Source organism: Manis javanica, chromosome 13 (genome assembly GCF_040802235.1).
Source record: "Manis javanica isolate MJ-LG chromosome 13, MJ_LKY, whole genome shotgun sequence".
Lineage (NCBI taxonomy): Eukaryota > Metazoa > Chordata > Mammalia > Pholidota > Manidae > Manis > Manis javanica.
Window position 1 is genome coordinate 6,828,785 of NC_133168.1, and position 27,227 is coordinate 6,856,011.

General features: G+C 43.8%; 1 protein-coding gene across 10 annotated transcripts in view; it reads right to left on the reverse strand.

The window, feature by feature from the left end:
• Window positions 1-26,765, reverse strand: part of GRIK2 (glutamate ionotropic receptor kainate type subunit 2) — a 577,367-nt gene extending 550,602 nt beyond the window's left edge. For 6 of the 10 annotated variants that reach the window (XM_037012290.2, XM_073220909.1, XM_073220910.1 and 3 more), the window contains exons 1-2: window positions 25,064-25,173; window positions 19,544-19,950 (exon numbers count right to left, since the gene is read on the reverse strand). In XM_037012290.2, the coding sequence (XP_036868185.1) occupies window positions 19,544-19,658 (115 nt within the window). In that variant the 5' untranslated portion in view covers window positions 19,659-19,950; window positions 25,064-25,173. Of the gene's footprint in view, window positions 1-19,543; window positions 21,807-25,063; window positions 25,174-26,176 lie in introns of those variants that run through there. The other 4 variants (XM_037012291.2, XM_073220908.1, XM_037012294.2 and 1 more) reach the window with 4 other exon arrangements.
• Between the last annotated feature and the right edge of the window lie 462 nt (window positions 26,766-27,227).

Here is a 27,227-nt window from a genome sequence, read left to right on the forward strand (position 1 = left end):
ACGTGCCTCAGACTGGGGGAGACCCAGACTATGGGAAGGTCCCAGTCACTGCCCATCACACCCCTGACCCCTGCCTCCTCCGCGTCCCTCCTGTGACTGTACCGTACAGCGAGCTCCAGGCTGCTGAAGGCCGAAGCATCCTCTGTATCACACTGCAGTTTACTGGAGATAGAAAGACCGAATTCTGGAATGCAGCATTTTCTGAGACCTTGCCATCTGAACCCAAAATGAAGCTCCTCAGAGCAAGAGAGAGCAGCCGATCAGTGGCCAGATGAACCAGCGGGCTGGAGGACAACCAGGTTTTACCACAAACAGTCCTAGTTGCACTATGCTAAACACTGGACTTACTGTAGCCTTCTCACCCCAAACACAGCCTCGGAGTGCAACAGAGACACCCTGCCTACAGGAGGCTGAAGGAAAGGGTGGAGAAGGGGCCCAGGATGTCTGGATTGTAGGCGCTGAGCCCTGAGCACCAGCCCACCCTGTTCCCACCCCCTCACCCCTGGCCTTGAGCTCATCTCACTCTGTCTTGCCTGTCATGGGAAGGGAAGGTAAGTCATTATTATCTTCATCTTGGCCACACTCTAAACTAGAATAACTCACGTTCTTCTGTGTGTTTTCTCTCTGTAAGAGGTAACCCAGAATTGGGAAACTGCTTGAGGGTTATTTCAGAGGAGCAATGGCTCTTCTTGCTACAGCACATAACACCTGCTCGAGTTCCAACAGTGTGCTTGGAGAGTGCCACGTCCCAATCAAACAGCAAAATTCAACTCAATTCAACTAAATGCTGTGGAAATAATAGGACCTGCAGACCTAGTGTCACTGCTCTAGACCAGCGTCAGTCCTCAATATCCAGGGCACTGGGGGACAGTTACTTAGCCTTTGTCAGCCCGTTGCCTCATCTGTGACAGGAGATCAACAGCGCCTACATCTGCTTATTATGAGGTTAAATAAATGCCGCGAGTGCAAATTCATATAAAATGCAAAGCATTACGTGTTATTTATTTCTATAATATGTAGTGAACAGTCCCAGTTTCAACCACACTATTCCGCTCTCCTCATAAATCCACCCATGCATGTCATGCCTGTGTGTTAATTTAGAGCATAAAGTGTGGTTGCTGTCACTGCATGGTCTCAATTATCTCAGAATCTCAGCCATCATCCCAGGTTCCCATGAGGGTCCGAGGACCAGCACCACGAGCCCAGGCTCTGTGTACAGGCCTGCATGGGGGAAAGAGATGCAATGAGAATAGGGGGCCTATGGGTAGAAGGAAATGGAAGTGGGTCCTGGAAAAGTGGAAGGTGATGGGAAAAGATTGTGCAGCCACCAGAGAACAACAGCTGGTATGACAGCACCAAGTCAGGGAGTGTATAAAACCAGCCTGCTGCCTGGGCTGGGGAAGAAGGGGTAAAACAAGGCGGTCAAGCTGTCTACCCTGGGGAAGGGATGAGTCAGAGAGGGGCAAGTAAGGTGGGAAGCTATGCAAGTGGTGGAAGAGGCCTTCTTCTTTCCTGTCTTGGGCACAGCTAGGTGGAACTTGTCTCTGCTTGTAAGGCTGGGAAAGTCAAGTAAATATTGCCATATTAAAGACAGCACACTCAGGAAGTCCAAGTAAAGATTCTAAGTCCCCTTGACATGTCAAGATGACCCTGTTCCCAGGGGCTCTCAAATAAATGAGAGAAAATGGAAAATGGACTGCACTTGGGGGCTCATTTTCTTAGGTTCTGAAGCCTCATTCTGCATGCGCTGTTTACAGGAGCTTTTTCTCATCCAGTTGATGTTGAGAACATTATGTTTCCATTATGATTATTTAGGGAAAGGGGACCCAACAGAGTAATTGATGAAAGGGGATTAGCGGAGGGAACAGGAGCCTCCTCTCCCCCCGCCCCTCACCTGCCCCACGGTCAGCCCCATCACACCCCCTCGGAAAGATCAGCTGGCTGCTGCCTTCTTGGCTCATTAGTGGGAAGAAGGAAATGAAGAAACAAGAAACAGGCATTTGCAAGGCTTATGATCTTAGATGCCTCCAGAGTAGGATTTGAGTCATGGAGACTTGAATCTGAGATTTTTACAGATGTTGGTGGACAAACCACCTTCACCCCACCCCTCCATGTGTCATCTAGTACCAGCCCCAGAAAGGGCTGTTAAACTCTGCACAGGCCGCTTTATGATGACAGGACCTTTTGTCTGTTGCCAGAATGCAACAAAAGAACTCTTGCATGTCTGGGGAGGTTCTAGGATTTTGTTAGGATGGAGACTAGGAAGACAAATACTTGCTAAAATACTGTCTGTTACTCCCAGAATTGCTATAGCAATACCCATGCCAAGCAGCACAGAAAAGCTTTAACACACTATGCAATTCAGCTGCAACTCATCACTGCCACTCTAATTACAGGTGCCTGCCTTCCTCCTCTCAGATCTGGGGATAAAAGCCTAGGGCTGAATTTGTATCTCAGCTGCACAGAAGCCGAAGCTAGTAGTCAATAAACACATAGAAGGCTGCATTTTGACAGACAGGCTCTTGTAGAATATAGAGCTAACCTATTGTTCAACAGCTCTGTCACACTCAGATTTTCAGGATAACAAAAAAAGGAAGGGATGTTTGGGGATGCTTCCTAAGTGCAAGAGCTTTATTTCATTTAAGCTCCACAAGAATCCTATAAGTGAGGTGTCATTATCCTTATTTTTTAAATAGAGTGAGACGCAAAGGTTGGGTAAGCCGCCTTAGGTGACATGCCTCCCAAGGAGAGGAACTGGCCCTGAAATTCCCATCTGTCAGACCACCCTGCCGTGCCTTTTCCAGATCGGTCTGGATTCAGGCTTCTGGCAATAGTAGGTTATCAGTAACACCCTGTGGTTCTCATAACTCGCAAATACCTCTTAAAAGCTGACGTGTGCCAATATTCAAAGGAGAATTTTGCACCCTCATTCCTTTAGGGAGAAGTAGGATGATGGATATTTAAGATTCCACTGTGGCTGTATCCATGTTACGGCAAATCACAAAATACTGAATTTAAAGGCAACCGAAAAGGTTAAAAGGAGCACATCAGACTCCTGGCTGGAAGAGGGACGTTTCGGAGAACACAGAACGGCAACACACAGAACCACTAGAATCTCTGTCTTATTAAAATGGGACTGGAAACATTAGTGCTGAGGGTTTACAGTCTCCAGCAGAAGATGGGGATAATGTCCACCAGCCACATGGAAACGTGCCTTCTGATACGTAATTAAGTCACCCTCAGGCATTTGAGTTGTACCAACACTGTAACCACTTTCCTTCTCTCTGAGTAAGCCAAGAAGTACCTCCCAGTGGTGGAGGCTATTTTCAAATACAGACCCAGGATAATCACCTCCAATTTCCCACTCTATAGATCACAGCACTTTCTGCCTCAAAGACTGCAGCCACGCATTTTTTGTGCCATTTCACTAGGGATTTTGAAAGCTTAACGTGCCCAGTTTTTAAAAATATGATCTCAAATAAGTAGAACAAATAAATAGACTACTTAAGAGAATGCCCTTTAAAGAAAAAACTGGGTAAGTTCACCTAGCAAACAAGCCCTGAGGAATTACCTGTTTCAAAATGTTAATTGTTACATGGAAGTAGCTTTTGAAGTTCAATTTAATTTCCTGAAAGCCCCAAACAACTCTTACTTCCCTACAGAAAATAATGAAGCATCAGAGAAGATAATGTGATAAGCAAGTAAAACACCTGGAATTTGCTCAGCAAATCAGAAAGCGAAGAGAGGACTGGTATGAAGCCACTGACACCCCAAACTCAGCATAGTGCTGACGGACCATCCTCATCCTCAGAAGCAGGCAGGGAGGCCCGCGCCGACGACTTACAGAGAACTGCATGACATTTGCATGACACCTTTCTCAAGGTCTACTGGATCCTGGTTGATCGCTGGCCCCTCGTGTTTCTGAAGACCTCAGTAGGAGTTCGGTAGGGTCCAGCTACCCTTGTGAAAATCTAATCTAAATGAGCCTGAACCAGTCACAGAAATCAAGTATTTTGTGTGGCATAGTTAGTTAAATGATTGGCTGACTCACTGATTATGGTAACGCTTATTAGGTACTTACATGCCAGGTACTCACTAAGCACTCTGTGTGTTATCTCTCTTAATCCCAAGAACAGCTTTGTAAGGTAGATGTTGTTATTCCCATTTTACAGGTCCGGAAACAAACGCAGAAAGTCTCAGCAGCACGTCCTGATCACACAGCTCCAAAGCAACAGAGTCCACTTCAAACAGTATGTCTGACTCCTGCACCCAAGCTCATGACCCTACAATTGAGGGGCTGGTTAATCAATGACAAATATTATAAAATGGGTAGTCAAGCACTGTTGAAAATTGTTACAGAGAAATACTTGATGACAGAAAGATGTTCACAATAAGGAATTAAATGGAAACTAAGTAACGAAACATGTACAGGATGATTCAAGGATAAATCTTAAAATGTCACTTACAGTGGAAATGGGTGATATTCTATTTTTTCTTTATAATTTGCTATATATTTTCCATTTCGTTCAATAAATACATATTAGTTTTATAACCAAAATGCTTTTGTTTTATTTTAATTTGAAAAAGCTAGTAAATAGAAACAAAATGATAGGAATGGTGTTGGCTGAATGGCATAATCATGAGAGGTTTTACTTTTACTTGTACACTTCCCCCTATTTTCCAAAGGTGCTACAAAGCATTACTTTATAAGGACAAAAAAGTTGCAAACTCTAAAGAGCCTCTTTCTGACATATTTCATCGGAAGCCGGCGGCAGAGACCACGAGTGGTTCTTCTATATTCATTCTCCATGACTTCCCTACAGGACTGCACCCTGAGATGTTTCAGCTGGCAACACCTCCTGTGTGCCCAGGTAGAGCCATGTGACTAGGTTCCTGCCAACAGGGTGTGGGGTAAAGTGGTGTGTACAACAGCCAGGGAGCATCCATCCCGTTGCTGGGAAGGCTCATGAGATCACTACAGCTCCATTACAGACCGTGAGAGAGGCACACCAGATGCCAGGATTGACGGTTGGAAGTACCAGGACCCCAGAAGGCTGTAGTCCATAATACCATCCCTGAACTGCCCAAATCCACACTTGTATATGAGCTATAAGTGAACACCTATGTTGTTGTCTTTTCTTTTACCAGGGGGTGTTTCTGTGATATTCACTGAATCTATGTCCTAACAAGACAGTGCTCAACCACTTACAATTATTTAGACTACTTTCTCTCCCTCTGTGTAGATCGATAGGTGTATGTGTTTGTGTCTGTGTGTACAGAATAAATACATTAATAGCATCACTACAATTTGAGACAAAAGGCCCAGCTGAAGGATTCTGGTGCTGAGACCAGTGGGAAGAAGGGGCAGAAACATCACAGCCACCCTAATCTGGTATCAAGAAGGAAATTTCTGCATGAAGTCCTCAGTGGATCACAAGTCTTAGGGAAAGATGCAAACAACAGACTTTAGAAACTCTGTCTTGCAGGTGCAGCTGAATGCCCCTCTTCATGTTGCAATAGCTGCTCCCGTATCACTTTATGCACTCGTCACACTGTCTTGCAATTTTCTTTTACCCAGCTGCCTATACCTATGGAATATGAGATCCTTGATGCTGTGACCATGTTCTTTTTACTTTCAAATTCTGATGGCCCTTGAGCCCAGTATAGTGTCTTGCATATGGTGGCAACTGAACATTTGTTAAATAAATGATCAAAAAGATGAATGAATGAACAGTGAACTGGATTACTGGTTGCTTGTACAACAAAGACATAAGTATTACAGTATGTGTAGATTATAATTATGCAATACACTACAATGTATAGAGTATATACTCTAAATATGAGAGAAAAATCAGTTCCATGCATATATACTTTCTGATGTTATATCAAACTACATGTGAATTTTTAGAGCAAAGGTTAATAAGGTAAGTCTTTAATTCTAACAAGGTTTTGAAATAAAATATTGAAACAGAAACTATACTATGGAATTGAAAAATACACATCTTGTTCCCTATCAGTAAAAAAACAGAATATCATTAGGAACCTCCCCATATAATGAAATTTTTTAAATGATCAACCATATTTGAAGGAAATTTTCACACTTGCTGAAGCTTTAATTTTATCTTGCTTTCCAGTTACTATATGATGTCAGTAATTGAAGAACTGGACAAAAGATACTAATGCTGAGTAAATATTTAGTGAATTGAATGGCAATTAAAATAAAAAATGAAATAAAAATTGGAATCGTTGATAGGAAGCTTTCATCGTCCTCTTTATGACCACCATAACATTTATTTTCTGGTAAACAAATTTGGCTTTATCCTTCTTGAAGAATAACACCAAAAGAGAGAAGGAGAGAGACTGCTTATCCTAAACAGTGCTTTTTCTTATTATTATATAACAGTTTTTTTATATTCAAGTTTAGTATCCTCATAATATACATAGTAGAGAAGAAAAATAAACAAATATGAGTTAAAATTCTCTTCACAGTCCACTTACAAAATACGATATTTTGAAATCCCAGCTAGGGTTCTATCCTTGTTTATATTAAAAATGCTGATGTAGTCTGCTACCTGTTAGGAAATAACACATGTCCAAAATTCAAAGAATTTCAAAAAATTCACTTCCATTAATATTTGCTTGTAGCTATCAAGTTTAGTAAAGTTAGAGTCTCCTACCTAAAGCTAACAAATAAGTTTCCTTGAATAAATGTAAATTTGTTTTTATTCTCTACCGAGAACACTTTTTCATAACCTATATATGTATTTTCCCTACAAAAATGGGAAGATTAAAGTAATTCTAGAACTACAGTTTGATGAATATATATGAATAAAACCTACTTTGAAATATATGCCGTGTACATGAATTTTTCATAATTTGTCGTCCAGAGAATTGCACACAACCTGATATGTTGCTTTTGGAAATTGTATAGTTACATACTCTTAATTGTTAAATCCCCTCTGAACTATTTTAATTAAAATAACTGACAATATTTAAACACATTGGTAAACATAGCTGAGTACAAATAAGAAAACTGAGAACTAGTTAACTTGGGGAGCTTCTTCAATATATATCTAAAAATTATCATTAGTATGTGATTATGATGATTTTAACACCTAAGAATCTCTAACCAATCTATAATTGTGCTTTTAAATTGTACTATCAATAAGGTGTTTTCCTACACATAATCTTGTATAAATTTCCCAGATGGCAAGTTAAATTTTAGGACTATACTTAAGAAATTGATATTTTATGTAGTAGGCAATAAATAATGCAAAAATGTGTTACCAATAATTTGGACAGAGAAGATATTATTGTTTTAATACTAAAGTATATATTACTGCCAATGTCCACCTGCACAAATACCTAAGAACATTCTGGTTTCATTCCAAACACAGTGTCCAGATTCCAGCTCTCAGCACCATCTAGTATGACCACAGCAAGTAACCAGGGAATGGGACTAGGGATAAGGCTGAGCATAGTGTCATGCAAGTAATACGTGATGACCGCCACCTGTGCCGGACTCTACTCTCAGCCCAGATTGTGTGCCATTCGTATGTATTCACGGCAACTGAGCGGGAGAGCTCTCATGCAGGGCGCAAGTCTGCTACCATTTTTTTTCTGACAGACTTTGGAAAAACAAAATTCTAAATTGATTAGGGACTCCTTTTAGTAGGAGGTTGAATGGGGAAGATCCCACTGCTATACATCATCTTAGACATTATTTGTAAAACAACACCTGTTTAGCGTCCCTTTGGGCTGTGAAGTCAGATATGTGAGTGTGAATATTATAAATGCTTAGCTTTGAATCACTCAGCCCTTCAGCGGTATGCTGAGAGCCCATCACCATACGTGTTCTGGGAGGAATGAAAAAACATCCAAGCGACAACCCCTATCCACAAAATTTCCTTATTGATTTACACAGCCAAGTCATGATTACCAACGGCTAACCCAGAAAGTTGCTGTATGTGCCCATTATAAACAGAGAAACTGTCGTTTTGAAGGTCAAAAAACTCCTTAGGATTTTCTGACTCAGTAACAGCTTCTCAAGCTGCCCAGGAGTTTTGTTTTGTTTCCTTTAAGGACACTATTCAGGAGTTTTCCAAAAAAAAGGAAAGCTGCTATGCAGTTGTGGAAAATGAACGTGTTAAACCACAGAATCTCCAGGTTTGGGAACCAGTATTTAAAATGACTTGAAACAAGGTTTGGGAACCACTGATCTGATCAAATTTTGTTGCCAATGCTTGAATTTATTCTACAGAATCCCTATCGAAAACCAGACCTTTTGGAGGAAGCTAAACTTTATCTAGGCTTTAAAGAATAGTTGATACATGGAACAGCACAAGGAAGAGAATTGTATCTTAGAGAACAAGCTACGGATGAGTGATTGGAACCTCACTCCCAATATCTAGGAAGGCTTCTGAGGGATCAACCCAAAATCCTCAGGAAAAGATGACTGAAAAGAGTACAGCTCTTTCCGATGGCCACTGGAGGCCGTTCTGCCAAAATAAGCAAGCTGCTTCCAGGAAACACAAAACGTAGACAAGATAGGAGAGTGTTTTTCAATGTGCATTTAGTCCATTCCTTCTTCAGATTATCATAAAAATTTTGAGACTGCTTCTCCTTCTTCCAACTCCTTACAGCTGGGAATTACTGATCTAAAGCCTCATCATTCTTAACATCTAGGAAATTTTCCTAATAACCTTCATATTTTTAAATTTAAAACCTTTTTAAAAATCCCCAAATATAAATGCGTATTGTAGGTTGAATACATTTTTTTTTCAAACAGTCCCCTGGATTCTCCAATGTGGCAACAATGGGTGTCTTCATCTCTCTCTACCCACCTCTATGCTGATCCCCCAAACACTGGGTTAGATCTTGGAAAAAAAGAGCTAAAGGTAACTTAGGGAAGAATGATGAGATTAGTGGTGTAGAGATGGCACCTGGTGTGCCTTAAGGAGTAAGCCCCAGAAAGACTGCTGAGGGTATCTCCTTGTTGATGCTGTTGTAACCACAGGGAAGTCCCACTGACCTATCAGAAACAACCGTAGCATACCTGAGTATATGTAAACTGTCCTGAATCTACACGAATGGATCTACAGTCACTTGCGTGTCTATAAAACTGGAATAATTGCTAAAAGTCCCTCATGGACAGATGGATGAAGAATAACATGTATATGAAATCGGGAACAGGTTTTCAGATAATGTTTGTGAACATATACTAGAAAACTATGCATTAGTGCAAAAGTGAAAACTCTTAAGCCACAGGACTTAGCATGATTTCTTTGCTTATTATTTCTGCTCTTAGTTGTGATTTGTTTACAGCGTATATTCTGGGTATTTGAAAATACCAATTAAGCTCCTGATGTTTAATGAAGAAACAGAAGCTATGGACTAGTTCTTCTTTAAAACTACAAACTCAAAAGAAACCTAGTTCTATTAGACATTAATCCTTTTCAACACATTTGTAACAGCTTCAGGTGCATTCCAAAGAAACTATTTGAGAATAATTTAGAAAAGTGAGATTATGTTAATTGTTTATGCAGTTTAAGAAGTTGAATGAAATGTACATGAGTGATGACAAATTTGCTTTTTTCCACGCACACAGCAAACAATAACACTTTTAATTCCAAAAGTCCTTTTCTGCCAATAAGCTCAGAGTTCTACACATTTTCCTATTAATTCCAACATTATCCTTGGAAAGTAGATACACAGGAAGTAATACTCATTCTACAGAAATTTATGTCAAGGACCAGTAAAATTTAATTATTTTTCCTAATTTATGATCACTAGATAACAAAGTCAAGAATAAATTCATGACTCAACTAAATTCAGGATCTGTGCAAAGAAAAACAGAATCTCTGATTCAAAAAGACATATGCGCCTCTATGTTTATCGCAGCATTATTTACAATAGCCAAGATATGGAAGCAACCTAAGTGTCCATTAATAGATGAATGGATAAGGGAGATGTGGTACATACACATAATGAAATATTATTCAGCCATAAAAAAGAAAGAAATCTTGCCATACAACATGGATCGGCCTAGAGGGGCATTATGCTAACTGAAATATGCCAGGCAGAGAAAAGACAGATACCATCGGACTTCACTTAGATGTGGAATATAAAAACAAACTAGACAAAATGAACAAAACAGTGGTGGACTCACAGACACTGCTAAGTAACTAGTGTTTACCATGGAGGAGGGGTTGGGGAGTGTGAGTGAAATAGATGAAGGAAATAAAGAGACACAAAAATCTCAGCATTATACGAATCAGTCACAGGATGCAAGTACAGCATACAGAATACGGTCAGTAGTTCTGTAACGTCTTTCTAAGTTGACGGATAGTAACTACACTAGTTGGGGTTAGGATTTAATAATGTATATAACTGTTGAATCATTATGTTGTATATAATATAATATTGCATATCAACTATACTTCAATTAAAAATATATCAAAAATTTAAAAAAATGTATTTGATTCTATCATAAATAAAATAAAATAAAGTAAATAAATTCAGGGTCTGGGGTCCTGAGTTCATGTAAAATTGTTGAATATTACCAACAGTGAACCCATTCTATTAAAATTGTTTTAATTTAACTTAAATTCTGGTTTAAAATAATTTTATTACATATTACATATAATTATACATATACTAATATACATGAGTATAAATATGTATATCCATATAATGCTTTAGGTAATAGACATCTCTGGGAATCAGACATAAAATATTGAGAATTCCTTGGAGGCAATTTATTGTATCCTTCAAAGAAGCTAACAATACTTTTAAATTATCCTCCAATAATCTAAAGGAAGCTTAATTTAATTTCCTTTAGATTAACTGGAAACTCTTCTTTGATTAATCATTTGATCTGACCATCTGTTTAAAAGGCATTCCCCTTTACTTAACTTCAGAATTTTGCTTAGAAAGTACCTGTGATCCTGGGCCAAGAACTTCAAGGCTTCAACGATCAAGAACAAGGATGGAATCTTTGCTTCCATTTCAGTAAGACAGAGAAAAGAGATCCACTTACTCTTCATAAAATGCAAGCAGCAGAGTGATAGCCCCCCTGATTGCTGGTTGTATACAAGTCAAGTCTATCCTTTCACCTTCAATGGATTTCCAGGGGCTACAGACAGGAGTCTAAAGCTTATAACCTAAATACTAAGCTCTGAAAAAGCAAGACCTTATCTATCCTGCTACCCAGCTGGACATTCCTTATCCCAAAGCTCACCTTTGTAGTTTCTGCCCAAATTCCTTTTCTTGTGCTGAATCTTCTCATATGTTCCCCACCCTCCCTCCCTATCACACAACTTGTCCCAGGCACCAGTGAGCGTCCTATCCCTAATATAAAAATTCAAGCCTCCAATAATATCCTTTAAACAACTATTGTATATGTTTTCTACACCACTCCACTGGTACTGTAATATGTATATGTCTTTTCTCTTTGATTACAAATTCCTTGAATTCAGAAGCTGGTCTTAAAATTTTATTTGCCTGACACATAATATGTACTCAATTACTATTTGTTGAGTGAACAGATGTGGGCAAAGCTTTGGAAACGGGAAGGGGGACCTTGGCAGGCATGGGAGGTGGGAATAGAGAGCTCTAAAAAAGGAGAAAAAGAGGGAATAGGTATAATGGATGAAATAATGTTTTATGAAAGAAAAGGTGAAGGAAACAAAGTAGGCAAATGTCTAAGGGAGCTAAGATGGGTGTCTCCTCCTAAAATTGATAGAAGAGACAGGTTACAGTGGAAAAATTGCATAATTCACTGAAAAATATAACTAGACTGGCAGTCAGGATATTCATGTTTTGGTCAAAATCTGACACTAACTAGCTGTGACCAGAACAAGCTATCTAACTACCCTAAGTTTAGAGATGATTGCAATTCATCTCTAAACTTGCAATGCTAGACTTGATGATCTCTATAGATTCCTTACGCTCAGATACTACAGGATTCTACAGTTTTTTACTTCATTTCTTCTGGGCAAAGAGGGGCCTGAATTCACTAAAAGCTATGATAAACTGAATCTAGACAACTGCAGTTGGCCAAAGAAGGGCAGAATTTTAAAAAACAATATAAAATAGACCAAAAGCCTATGACTATACTGAAGGAATAATTTTCTGTAATATTTGCTTTATTTGATCATTTTAGCAGAGCAATACTTGCATTGTGATGTCAAGGACTCAGAGTGAGACTGAGTTGGAGACAGACATGGATATTAAAGACAACACCTTCCAAATACTTCCTTTAATTCAATGATGGGAAAGCAGCTTGTTGCTTTAAAAGGGCACAAAAAGCATTTTAAAATCCTCATGACTGGGAAGAGATATGACAGTGCAAGAATATCACTGACATCTTATTTAAAATAATCACATATACCCAAAGTTTTAGACTAAAACAAGCAAAAGGATCAATTTACAAAGCATTGAGATGCCTGGCAGTAAATCTAGAAAAGACTGTGTATCAAGCAGTATTTGACTTAACTGTTTTCTCAGCCACCCCTTCACATCAGCGCTAATCACTCACACTCCCTTAGGCACCTGGTATTCTCTTTTGTATCTGAGCATCTCTGTCAAAGACAGAATCGATTGATCTAATAAAGTCATCCTAACTTTACAGTCTAGGGACTATATGTCCCCATTCAAGGATATACTTGTCTTAAAACAAGGCCACTGGAGACACCAAACGCTTAACCAAAAAGAAAGAGTGACAGAATTATATTTATTGGGAGGGAAATATCTGAAAGCTACAACCTCCTCAAACCCTCCAAAACCCTCACACAGAGCTCTGCTTTCTAGTGGCCTGGCTCTTTACTAAACCTAAAAAAGAATGGTTAATTTTTAGTTAAGAAAATAAAAGGCTTAAATCAAGCGATAGGTAAACACTATATCTGAATGCTGCTGCAAATGGACAGGAGCTCAAAGCCCAAATACAGAAATGAAATGGGAAAAAAAATTCTGCAGAAAGATTTTGAGGCTCTTCTCTATCCTCCCGCTCACAATGGTTTTATCAGCTTAGCTGTCACTTTGAAAATACAACAATATTAAAATGTTTGCCTCTTAGGGCATGAGGCAAGAGACAAATGAGATTTCCTTGTCTGGGGATAAATTAGGAGTGAGAAAAGTGTATGTCCTACGAGCACCTGCAGAATGCGGGGTGGGCTGGAGGGTAAAAGCCGGTGACCATTGGGCTACAGCCCACCTTGCTAACTACCTTTCGTTTGATCAACTCAGAATTTTTAAAACAATTTGAAAAATTATGTACAATTAAAATTTGGCAGATTTTTATATGAAAACTTGGGTTTCAGGTTTCTCTGGAATAGTCAAAGGAAATGACAACTTAGAGTAGACAATTCCACAAAGAAAGCAAGCGCTGGACTCTCACTTGCCTTTCCGTTGGGATTGGCTGTCCTTCAGCCTTCCCATTGGAAAGCAGGGAGCCACCCTTTTTCCGGGGCAGAAGGGACCTGAACGCACTGAAGAGTGGTCACATGACTGCAGAATTTCCAGTAAGAAAAAAGGACCGGTTTGAAAAGACAGAACAGATCAAATACCTATGACTATCTTGAGAAAAATAATACTTCTGTATTATCTCTGCAATGTCTCAACTACAAACTTTGTTTATAAGAAAAAAATTACAAATAGTGAAACTCTGAAAGTCAGATTTGTTCTTTTCAGTTACATAGAAGAAAGGATTTGCCGTCAACATTTACCTTCAACAACCTGTATGCTCCAAAAGAATTTAAAGTCTTTTGTGTTTGAAACTAGTCATATTATTCCATCTATTAAGTCAGCTCTTAAAAATATTTCTTTATTGAAACTTGCTCCTAAACCTAGGTTCCCCTATATGAAGAAGGTCTAAAGAAAGCTTATTTAACCTACATTAAATCTTAATAATGCATTAATGAGTCTTTGAAAGGGAAAATTTTAATTCCCCAATCTTCAACCATAAAGACTATATAGAGCTAATCTGCCTTGCCCTTTCTATTAAACCTGTTAAGGGCATTCTATTTAGTCAGCACCGGAATGGGCCATTAAAATTCTTGTTCTGTAAGAGTTGTGTTCTGTGCTCTGTTGTTTTAAATTCCATTAAATCCAAACTGTCTTTATCGCCCCATGACCACCGTGACTTCAATCAGCCCATTTAATTACCTTACAAAATTGTCAGCAGACGCAGCAAAGAAGCCCTATGACGTTATCAGATGGAAATCTTCTTTGGTGTTTAATCTAGACCAGTCGATAATGATAAGGTGCAACTACTTCCTTCCCTTTTAGGGGCTTTTGACCTTACCTTTCATGCTAAGATTTACAGTTTATGATTCATTTGAAGCATTTCTAGTACCTAGATAACTGGACAAATTGAAAGCCCATAAAAGATACAGCTTCAACACCCAAACGTTAAACAATCAGTTCCATTTCAATATATCAGGCCACCCTACTAAGGAAAACCTGGGACCTCCTGCAAACCCCAGGCATTATGAATTTAGCAGATTAATGGTTTAAGTAGAGCGCAGTTAAAAGACAGGGCACTTGCTTTCTACTCTGATGTGTAAATCGGACATCAACAATTTCCAGGGAATAAATTTAACCAGAGCTACAATTACACAGGAAAATCCTAAGAACAGAAGGAAAACATAAACTCCTCTCACTTGAATTTCTACCACAAAAGAGCAAAGCATTTCCTTATCATCAAGAAAATAAGAATAAAAAATCATGTCATCATTATGACAGAAAACACTTTATTTAATAGTGAATAGACTTGGAAAGGCTGTAATAATCCATGATACATCCCAGGTTTGGTGTATGGTATATTCATTCCTCTTCTGCGTGGATGTGATTCACATTAACTTTGCTGAGCTGAGTAAATGTTGAAACAGTGTCATTTGAGAATTCAGGGAATGAACACACTGCCACGATCACTTGATTTAGACTAAAAAGCAAAAGGTGTCTGTCTGAAGAAATGTCTTTTGGCACATGAACCCTTGTTCACTTCTGAAAGACAACTGCACAAAGCCAGAAAATGTGCTGAGCTCCACGCGTCTTGGTGGAGGGGACGTGCTATTTCTAGAGGACGAAAAGATCATTTTTCAAAGTCACTTTCTGAAATGAGTGTGCCTCTGTTGATGGATCACATCAGAGTTACTCTTTGAAGATCTGAGAGCAAGTGAGAATTCATGTGAAAAAGCAGACTTTTTAGGGTGGTGGTGGTGGTGGTGATTCTTGGAAAGATTCTCCTCCCATGTTTTCCGGAGCACAGCTGAGCAGGTGTTGGGCTTGATCTGGTTCAGACAGTCACTAGTATTATGACTCCCCCATTCCCACCCCCCACGAGCCACTTGTCCTGTTCCAGATGTAGGCCACTCCTCCCTCCCGCCCACCTCACCTCCCAGGGGGAGAAAAACCTCTTTCAAAGAACTCGTAGACAGGTGGCTTCTAAGCTCAGTCAGTTCACTCACACTCCCTGATGTTGTAGGACATCTGCTACTAATTATTCCATCTAGGAGCACATGGGATGTCCAGCAGAGAGGCGGATTTCCAGGGGAACCGCCTCTTTCACTGTTCCCTTTCACGTGTGCATTTCACCTGGGCTGTCCCGTTGCTGCCTTCACTTTTGCCAACGCAGGAGGTGGCCAGTGGGCAGTGCCAAGCGAGTCTGGGGAGAAAGTCCTCTCCTGGGAAGCCTTTAAGAAAGCCATCCTACTGGCATGCTTCAGAGAAAAGCTGGGCCAAAACATCTAAAGGGAAGTGGCTCCATCACATGTGCAGCTCTGTGAAGGACTACTCTGAAGAAGCTGCCCAAGAGTGTGAGAGAAAATTTGGGTTGATGTCCTGGCTCATGATGTTCTAAATGCCAATTCAGACAAGGTCTTTGGAAAACAACCTGACCTCTAAGATTGTAAGCAAGTGGTTAGGAGTGACTGCTTAAAGGAGATGCCAACGGCCCAAACTCCAAGCCGGACTGCCAGCTTTGCACAGAGTCCCCGCCAGAGCTGGCTACAAGTCCCCATGCTTTCCCAGGAGCAGAGGCCGGAGCACACCCGAAAGAATGGGGCAGCTGAAGTAACGGAGATGTTTAAGTTCCACTGAGCCTGAGTTCAGCGGGGAGGCGGTGGGATTGGGGGCCACGCCCCCGCAGATGTAAGGATCCAGACTTGCCCTCTCTGGGGGCGAGCAGGACACAGCTGCGGAGACCCACAAGTGTCCCGTCCACCTAGCACCTCGCTGGGGAAGCCCTGCTCCCAGAGGCCCAGTGCTCAGGAAAGACCCTGCTGGGGGCGTGGCAGATGCAGCGCCTGGAAAAGGGGGCAGGGAATGTCTAACCTGACCTGGTGCGAGGGACCGGACTCTCCCACTGCCCGAGATCCGCCTTGTCCCCGTCTGCTGGGTGGACGCTCCGGAGAAGCCTAGATGTGCTAAGGCAGGGTCGAAGGCAGGGAAATGGCCAAGACCTGCGGGGAGGTGCCCGCCTGCCTGCTTGGGAGGAACTGACCCTTGGCTGACCCTCAGCTCACCCCCACCCTGCACACACCTCAGCTATCCGGACCGCCTTAAAGCTTCGGGACAGCGCCCTGGGTCCAGCGCCCGGATGCCCTTCTCTCGGAGTTACGTTTGCTAAGCAGCCCCGGAGGGGCAGGCCCGGGTGTGCAGCCCGCGGGAGCCGGGCGGTGGGGTTGGGTGCCCGAGGGGCGCTCCCGGGCGCAAATGCAGGAAGTTTCCTTGGACCCTCGAGAGGAGTCACTGTGCCCAAGTGTCAGACTTGCTTTGCGAGAGTGCATTTGGCCGCTCGTGTGCGCGCAGGGAGGCGGGGGCGGGAGGGAACGAGAGAGCAGAAGACAGAGCGCGCCAGCACCCTTGCGCACCCAGAAGACGGCCGGGGTGGCGAGGAACTTGGCAAAGGTCAGACGTCTGCGCGGGGCTGCTCCCGGATCAACAAAGGTGACCGTAGAAAGCAGGGTCAAGCTACAGCCCTAGGACGGCGTGCAGCCGGCGCGGGGCTTTTCCAACAGCAACTGGAAGTGGGCCGGGGCGCCTCCGGGCCGGGCAATCCAGTTGCCATGGCGCCGCGGTGGAGGCGCAGGGCGGGCGCGCAGCAGTTCCCAGCCGCGCCGGGTCACCGGGGCAGTGGGGAAGGGGCTGGATGCCCCCCGCTCAGCAGCCGGCGGGCCGCCGTCCCAGGGAGGCTGCTCCGCCAGCCACCCCAACCCCTTCGCTTCCAGGGACGGGGCCAGGATATGGCTCTGATTCGCCTTTTGAGCCAAAGTTGAAAATAAGCTTTCTCATGAGAGTGGTTTATATGCGCTCAACCAACTATCCACCCTACTCAAAACACAATTTCCTCCAGAAGAAAATAAAACTCCTACTATTGCATCAAAATAGCCCCAACAGGGAAATGTTCCAGTGATTACAACGTACACAATCCTTCCCCACAACTCAGGTCAGAAATCAGAGAAAATGGATCTCCATGTGGAAGATGTTTGAAGTTAATGGAGAAAATAACAGGTTATGGAAAACCTGGGTTGTTGTTTAGGATATCAAGGCACTGGTGGGAAGGTCTTTGCCTACTCCCCCTATTTCTTAAGGACATTCTTAGTAAGCATTGGTCGAGGAAAATGTATTTTTGTGTGTGTGTCAGCTCTTTTGGAAGGCTGCTACACACTCTGCTACAGTCGCCAAGATTTTTAATATGAAGATATGAAATGATCAGCGAATGTAACCATCTAATGACTCAGCAAATGTTGTGCTGAAAGACCAGAGCAGCCATAATTAAATCTTCAGAGTATTGGTGGCAGTTTTTGGCTCCAATTCTTTTTTCCCCACCCAGTCCACAAACATACTAAGCCACACTCATTCACAAACACTTCAGAAGATTCCTCAGTCTTCCAGATAAGTAGGTTGTATTACTCAAAATATTGGGCAAAACTACCATACTGTAGCATTTACCATGCTTGAAGCAGAACAGCTGAACACACCACACACATACACACGCGCACACACACACCACATTTCCAGTTATACAGAGACCTGTTTAATGTCATCCAAAGAAACAAGCATTTCTGTGGATGCTTGTTGCTAAGAGCAACGTGCTTAAGTACCATCTAAAGGCATGAAGAAAGCAGGGAAACCACTACAGTAGGAATCCAGCGATAACCCATTGTCCTTTTTTGTCATTAGCAGCCTTCTGGACTCCAGGTGTCTATGTGTATGAGGTGGGGGCGAGGGGTGGGTTTCCCTGTTTTAATATTGCGAAAAGTATTCCCACGCCAGTTCCACCAAGCTGGAGAGAGATGGTAGATTTTACCATCCTGGGCGGGGGTGGGGTGGGGGGGAATGTGAAAAATGAAAGTGACAAGGCACTGTTGACATAACAGGAGATGCAGGAATCACTCTTCAATTCAAATGTGACTGATCTGATGTATCTGCTTTTATCTCAAAGACACATACTCAAGATTATATGGTTTCCTGCACTCTTTGGTCTAAATCCACTTGAACTGTCAAAAGATGAGCACACAGTAGGAGCGTTCAGGCCGCTGGGTTCTCTCTGGCTCTTACCCACTCAAGGGAACTTTCCCTGACTAGTTGTGCTCCTCCTGAAACTCCATTGGCCATCGAGAGCGGCTGAGCGCGGCCCACGCTTCATTTCCTCCAAGCAAACCTTTCTGACCAATGTTTCCACGGGAATCCCACGTTTAGATTTTCCTCGGAGCTCTAAGGGAACCCTGATTCCTTAGGAAAGCAACAGATCGCCCTAATACGGAACTGCCACCTCGGCTCTGTTACCGTCCGCAGAGAAATAACGACGGCGACTGCCTCCCATACCCACGACCCGCCGCCCCAGTCACCACTGTTACTCCTTTATCAGGGCAGGACGCTCGGCGAGGAAGCGTGAGCCTCGCAAGTTAAAAACAAACAAAACCCTTTCCTATTCCACTTGAGGTGAGCAGCCTTTTCGCCCTGGTAAGTAAAGCCTCCACCCTTCAACCGTATATTTTAAAGCCCCGCGTCCCCGTAAGGGCACCGGGTTCTGGAACAGCGCCGAAGTTAACGCAAGGGGCTCCCTGACCACCAGCGCCATCAGAAGGGGTCGCGCCTTTCGCCCGCGGGCCAGTCCGGGTCCCGGCGGAGGCGGACAGACGCGCCACGGCGGCCGGGGCTGAGCCGCCGAGCCCCGCGGGCAGAGGAGCGGAGCCCGGTGCGCGCGGCGGGGCGGCCGCCGAGCCCGGAAGGCGCCCGGGAGCCCTGCGCGCCGCCGCCCGCGCCCCGGCGCCCTCGCCGTCCTGCGACAGCTCCTGCGCGCGGGGAAGGCGGCCGCGCCGCCGCCCGCCCGCACTCGCTCCACCCTCCGCGGCTGCAAAGGGTCCACGGGAAAAGGCAAATGCAAAGCCCCGGGGGTCCTTGAAAGCCCTGGGAGGCGACGCGGTGCAGAGGTCGGAACGCAGGGAGCCCACCCGCCTGGCGCAGCGACCCCCGCCTGTTTACACCCGGCCGCCTCGGAGCCGCGTACCAGGCAAAGGGCAGCGATGGGGAATCTTACCAAATCTCAATACATGTGTGGTTCCTTGAGAATATCCAATCCACAGTAAGCAGAGCAGGAGTTTAATGGTGCGCCTGACGACTGTATGACTTAGAATCGGGGAAATAATCTTCATGGTGTTTCTGTGTCCACACGCGCGGCACCCACTTCCCCGATCTAGCGTTAGGTTCCCGGCTCGGGTAGCAATGAGGATGCGTCGGGTGGTGGCCGCGGACACGATCACGGCATGGTCACAGAGAGAGGAAGGAGTCTCCGCTTCCCAAACCCATTAGCAATCGCTGCATGTTCTTCACTCACTGCGCCAAGGAGCAACCTTCCACTGCAAGGGATGGTGGGACATCCATGTTAGTCGGGAAGCATCCGGGAGAAATCCAGCACGCACACCCACAATGCCCGGCCGCGCGAGCCTGGGGAGGCGAAGGAGGAGGAAAATCAATAGGAAATCCAGCCTTGGAAACCGCCTAAGCGTCGGTAGCGAGCCACGGTCCCAGCACAAAAGGCTCTTTGCTCGCAAAGGTTTTGCCAGGCCCTGTTCTACTGCACTGCTGCACAGCTTCTGACGTGAAGCCAAGATTAAGTGAGAAAAATTGAGATAGCTGCTTGCCTCTTAAGGCTCCCTGCCAGTTAGCTTCCCAATATCTATTATGCAACCGATCTGATCACCCGCCTTGAGTTCCAAGAAAGAAGTCGGATTTATTTACTTGGAAGAGAGTCCTTTTATTTTCAATAAGAGTCTTTGCTAAGAGAGTGACTGGTGTATGCAAGCTGACTTCTTACAATCAACTGATGAATTTTAATAAAGGACAAGCTAAATCAAAATCATTTCGCCTAGGAGTTGTAAAAAAAGAAGTGGTCTGAGGAATTTACTGCAAATACAACTTCTGTTCAGGTTGAAAGAGGGTCTTATTTATAATTTTTAAATTTTATCCAGGAATATTGAATACAGACTGGAGTGCAATTGGAGAGGTGAGGATAGTCTTTAAAAACTTGAGTTAAGTTTCTATGAGAAAAAAAATTTTTCATAGAAATTTTTATGGGAAAACTATTAAAATAAAGGAATCATTTTCCCACCCATTTTTTTAGCTCATCTAAAATAATTGGCATAATGTATAAAGACAATGATGTTTGAATTGGTGCAGCAAATTCCAATGTCTTCAGTTATTTATGCCCAACTTTCTTCTCATTTTGGTTTTCTGAATATGTTTTTCTTTAAAAGGTATAATATGGTATTACAGCTGGAGTAACACTGAGTGTCACCGTTTTATCTAAAAATGCCTTATTATTTTCTAGTGTTCTGGTCAGAATACTTAAGAGTCCCCAGGCAGTGACTGTCTTGGCTTTCACAAGTAGCAATTTATTTAAGAAAAAGGTACAGAAATATAGTCTTTAAATATAAAAATAAATTTTACTCCCCCAGATATATAGGTAAAAATATCCAATCCTAATATTTTATATTAGTAAACAAAACCCAGATAGATAGTAATAAATATATTACTACATATTAATATTTTTAAGTGATCAAGAAGCACAAAAGGCAAACTGCAAGATCTGTAGCTTAAAATTAAATTTTCTCATAACTGGTTAACAGGAACATAGGTTAAAACTTATTAGAAAGTGATAAGAACATATCTTATTTGAAGATATTTTTTATAAGGAATGAGATGAGTACATTTCCTCCAGGAACAAGTAAACAATTTCATGTTTTCACTCCATTATAATGTTTTCTTCTATCTACTTTTCTTAAATATTATAAAATGCTGATTTGAAAATAAACCTACATTTTTCAAAGGCATTAAGTGGGCACTGATGTTTTTGGTAAGATGGAGGCATAACTGCAGTGTCAAAAAATAAGTATTATGAATGCCCAGTTCTGCAGTGTAGCAGGCAAATCAATCAAATAATGTGACTGTCTGAGCACTTTAATATGAACACCTTGTGGTAAAACTAAGGGTATCTAGCGACTCCTTCAGTTCATGTTTAAAATCTCTCTTGTAAGATTTGAACAGCCCAACATGGTTCTGTCTTGTATTTGCTGTCTCATATATTCCATTCTATTTGTTCTTTTTCTTTTTGATCCCAGCAGAAATAATAATGACTGTCAGGGCAACAATAAATATTCTTAGGTTTTTCATCTGTCATTATAATTGATAACTACTACCTAAAATAGCATGGTCTGTTGTGACTAATCAAAATACTGAATTTTTGCAGTGTAGTTGACATTTAATGGAACCTGAGAAAACAAAATCTACCGTAACTCCTTGCTCATGTATTGTGTTAACACAATGTCATTTGGTATTACAATTGTAACTTCTCTACTTAAAACTAGCATTCTAAACTATTTAGTTTCTGTAGTATTATTCATGGGATGTCTAGTTGGAAAAGTGAAAGATCAAGCTTACAGATTCATGAAGTTCTTACATAGTAAATTAAACAGTAAAAAAGTCTATCATTAATTTTTCTTACTATTAATTGGTCCCCAAAGAACCAGTTTTGCACATATGCTAAATTAGGTTCATTTACATCCATCAACTAATCTGAAACACTTCAACACCATAGACAGCAGCCCCACCTGGGTAATTGGACTTCTGTAAGACAGGAGACAACCTTTCTTCAGGACCGCGGACAGCGCTCTAGGCATCGATTTATTCCAGAGTAGTACATTGAGAGGGAGAGGGTAATGTGCGATTTGAGGTGACACTGTGCATATTTCCACTACACGGAGTGAGGGAATTTGAATTATTGCATTGTTCACATTGTCAAGAGGACTATTTTGTCAATTGTGTTGTGGGTATATTTTCAGTGTGACTTACTGAGATTGCTTGCCATTTTATCAGGATGTGCTAATAGTCATCCCTTTCCAGGGCATACTACTATAAAAGCCATTTACATTAACTGTGAATTCCCTTATGAGCACTAAATTACTTGTTTCTCAGTAAAAAAAAAAATTACAAATTGTCTGAGAGGCCACCAAGAACTCATAATACTGATAACATACTCTCAATGTCCAATGGCTAAAGACATTTCTAAAAAGTACAATTAGTGATTGCTTTAGAATTCTCCACCTCCAGACTTCCATCTGTTACAAGGTATATCATACTAATTCTTACTCTTTCTCATTAAACTTCACTCACTCCCAGGACAAAGCAACAACAAAATTCCTTAAATTACCTCCCCAGTACTAGTACAGAATGATTCAGTGGCACAGAAGATGCCTTATAATAAGTAAATTTTGAAGTTATTACAAGTTTCTCCTCAATACTGATCCCACACATCAAAGTTCTAGGGCTATATAAAGTTATTATATAGTACTCACTGACCAGATTTAACTGTCTTTTAAAAATGTGTCAGTTTTGTAATTTGCTCCTTTCTCAAAGAAAAAAAAAACAGTATTCATGCCAGGCGATCATATATATTTAGTAATGGTGAGATTTACACACATTATTCCATGGTTTCTCTTGCTTGCTTCTCATTTTAACCATATGGCAATCTTTATTTCTAGAAGCCAAAGCTCTGTAGGTTCCAAGGTCAAAGCAGAGATGACAAACTGCAAACGCATACATATATGCACACACAGAGAGGAGCTATGTCTAAAAGAAAGCCTCAAAAAAAAAGAAAGAAAAGAAAAATCCTACAGAAGGCTGACATGAAGAGATATTAAGCCTGTGATAAATCAGCCAAGAACAATATGTGTATCATGTTCGTGCAAAGCTTGTTCCAACAACAAAAAGCCATTAGCTTCATCTTTCACTGTATTTTTATATTTACTGACACTAATGACCTCTGATTCCTGGGCACTATTACTTGAGAAGCAATTTTAGTTTTCTATTCTCCCAGTGAAAATGAATCTTATTCTAGTTAGCTGCCACCTGCTGGGGCATGTACAAATGTGTAATAATCCTTACAGCACAATGTTTAAAAAGACAATGCCTATACCTTTCACAAGAAACAGCAAATACATAGCCCAGAACAACCTGAATTTCAAAGGTATCTCAAAGGTTCTCCCATGACATATCTATACTTAAATTTTCACGTGGAATTCCTTCTAAGAATAGAATTCCACTTGACTTGTCACCGAAGTCCTGCTGTTATGGTGACATTTGAGAAACCTCATGTTATAGTAACACCTGATCTGTCCTTTCATGCATGTGGCCTGCTGTACTGAAGCTAAGTGAAAACAAACAGCCTGTTTATCTACAGCATTACGGGTGCCACAGAATAAGTCAGAGCTGATAGCAGTTAAAACCACATTGTTGCATACTTGCACTTCACTCTTTCCAACTATGAATGCTTTGCTATGCAATCCCTTGTGATTCTGAACACAGTATCAGCTGTTGCACCAACATTCTGCTGCATTGATGATTAATGACATTTAGCATTTTAATTAATTTTTAGATCCCGAAAAGGTGTGTGTCTTACTTAAGAAATTGAATTGGGATAGATTTACATGTCCTGGAACCTTTTTTTTTTTTTTTTAACTCCAGCCTGTGCAGTCTTCAGTGGGTTTAAACAAAAGAAAACAAACAGGTAAGACTTCTGGGCATCGCTTATTTCTCCATCACCTCGCTTCTGTGTGTTTTATTTTGTTTGTTTAACTAAATTCCTAAGGCCCCTGGAAGCTGCCTAGGAGGTTACAGGAGTGATTTCTATAAAAAGTTATAAGGTAATGAATGAACTTAGACAAATCAAGAGTGAAATACTATTGCCTATCTTTCAGTAACTAAGTTACAAACTAAGATTCAAATGAATCAATCATCTCTTGTGAAATGAAAATAACCATTAATCCATAAGGTAATTTTTCATGACAGAATACTTATAGTATGAAGATGGAGAAATGATAGAAGGTAATTTGTGTGGTACCACAAGGGTAGTAGCAGTGTAAGCTGTCTAATATTCCCTATTTCCTAAATTGGGAATCATTATCTAAGGCGTCTCAGTTATGTCCTGCTGTTTAGTAAAGAACTCCTTGAAGGTAAAACAAAACAAAACAAAACAACAACAGGGGAATGAGAGTCATCAAAAGTTCTGGACGTTTCTGATGCGGGCAGGTGGCACCACTCCCCTTACCTGATGGGACGCCCTCCCAGTCCTTACAGACGCTCCCAATACTGGCTCAGTATTGAGAGTGCCTGTACTTCTCAGCCCAGAACTAAGGAGCAGGGTTAATGGAAGAACGGGACGGTGGAAAGAAGGCTGCGGGCTCGTCCGCCCCTGGCAGACGCCGTCCCGCCATCTGTCTCCCACGGCCACGCGGGGGTCCCAGGAGCGGAGGCCGCTTCCCGACGCGTCGCTCACGGAATTATTTTAAGTGGGGAGCTGACCGAACCGGTTGCATCCCTGCCGGGAACCGGCCGAGGCGAGCGGGGCACAGCCACTCGCCGCGAGAGGGTCGGGCGGGCGCCCCGAGCGCACGGCTCCGCCGCTCGCTCCCCTCCGGGCGAGGAGCGCCCCCCGCGGCCCGGTCCCTCCCGGGGGCGCAGCGCGGGGGCGGCCCGGGGCCGAGCACGCCGCGGGCGCCCTTACCTCTCTCGGTGCGGCGGGCGGGGGGGCGGAGCGGCGGAGGAGGTCCGGCGGGCAGTCCCGGCGCCCGGACGGAGCAGCGCAGCCGCGGGCGCCGAGCGCGAGTGACGGCGGCGGCGGAGCCTGAGACCGCGAAGCGGCGGCGGCGGCCACGCCTCCTGGGGGCGGGGGAGACTCCGCGCCTCTCGCCTTAAAGGAGCCGCGCACCTTTCCCCGCGGGCCCCGCGCACTCCGGCCTGCCGCGGCCCCCAGGGCGCAGCGCTGGCCCCCTCACCGCAGGAGCGAAAACGCGAGGGTTCTGGGCGCCTCCAGACCTGGCCGTCTGGATTCCCCGGGCCCGGGCTCGGTCCCCTGCGCACAGCCCTGCCTGCTCTCGGCTGGGGGGACGGGGACCGAGGTGTTCGATCAAGGAGTGACGCAAAGCCCCGAGGAATCTGCTTGGCCCTGGGTGGTGACAACAGGTATAGGGAGCCCGAGCACGTTTGGTTCTGGATGGCCGCTTTTCTACCTCTCCGCACTATAGCAACGAAACTTCTCTGCCATCAAATTTGGGAAGCAGCTGGCAGTCTCCAAAGTGACCCTTTTAGTCCAACTACTGCCATTTGTTTCCCTTTCGGGGTCTGCGAGACAGATCCTGACTGCTCCTCACCCGCACCTACACCCCCTGAGCACACGACCAGTGCGCTCCCCGCGCCCCCTAGACGCCTGGACGCAGCCTTCTCCAGGCCTCCAGTGCCGAAAGCAGATGGGGACTTGGCCCGCGTGTCCGGGGGTCGGCGGGCAGTCTCTGTGCCTGTCTGGCGCCTTGATGGCAGACGCCTCCTTTCCCCCCAGCTCCCTGAACTCCCCACCCAAGCAAATCACAGAAAATAAGTTGGGTTTCAGATCTGATGGGCCTCCAACCTGACGTCGCAGACTCGAAGGTTGGAAAAACGAGCCTGGGGACCAGTTCCAGCCTGGCGGCCACCTGTCAAAATTCTCTGACAGACGTTTTAATAGGCCCGGGATGGGGAGGAGCGCCACAGACCCCCAGCCTTCCCGCAGCCCGACTTCCAGGGAGGGGCCCCCGGCGGCGAGCACGCCAGGTCCCCCCTGCTTCTTAGCAGAAACAATTACCTTCTGCAAACAATCCCTGGGTTCTGCTCCTCTGGGTCGGAAAAGTCAACATCTACTCAACGCCGTTGCTATGTTATCCTCGGCCCTACACTATGAACTGGAGCAGGGACTAGGGGGTTTTCCCCAGCGGCAGACGGCGAGCAGCGATTGGCGAGGAGGTTGAAGTGGGTCCGAGCCGGCACAGCAGACACTTTTCACCCGGGCCGTGCAACGTAGGGGCCTGGTGCGATCCCGTAGCTCGGCCGAGGCCGCGGGCAGCCCAGGGCCCCTGCGGCGGTCGGTTCTCTAATTCCGAAGGCCGGGAATAGAGAGCCTCTGCGTCCCCGGGGATCGCTTGTCTTAAGTGGAAACAAGCGTTTGCCCTTCGGCTGCTTCGTTGCCCTCCCAGAGGTAATAAGCCTGGCGCAGCTTCGCAGGCCTCCACACCCCAGGGCAAGCGCCTGACTCAGCCCAGCCCCGGAACACACTTAGTCCTGCCAACCCTACCCGGTTATCAAGGAAAATCACGTCTCTGTCCCCCACTAGGGATTCTCCACGCCCTTACATGCCTATGGCACCTGCCCAGGTTGGGAAGACTCGGGCTTTGCAGAGGTTAAGAGAAGAGTTACTGGCAATGGAAAGTCCGTTAAGTCATTTAAATATCCCGGGGGGCGGCAGGGAGGCTCCTGTAATTAAGTCAACAGCGGCCTTGTTGTACCAAGTAAATAAATAGTCAATGACTCCATTGTGCCTCGTGGAGCCGGCAGCACAGACGCGTGACCGGCTCTGGGCGCCTGGGCTCCAGCTGCTGTGACCTGCAGCCTAATGGGCCCTTGAGGCACAGCCGAGTTTGAGCCAGGCGGGGAAAAAATGCCTCATTCAGTCCCATTGCCCCATAGGAGTACTGGAGACAACTTGTCTACTGGCCAAAGATACTCTCCTCGCCATCATATAACCCAGCCTCCCCGCTTCCAGGGCGGGAGGAGCGAAACACCGGACACAGATCAGATGCCAGCGCAAACCCTGGGTAAAAGCATCCCTCTCAAGTGACAGAGGGTTTCGAACAGGGAGT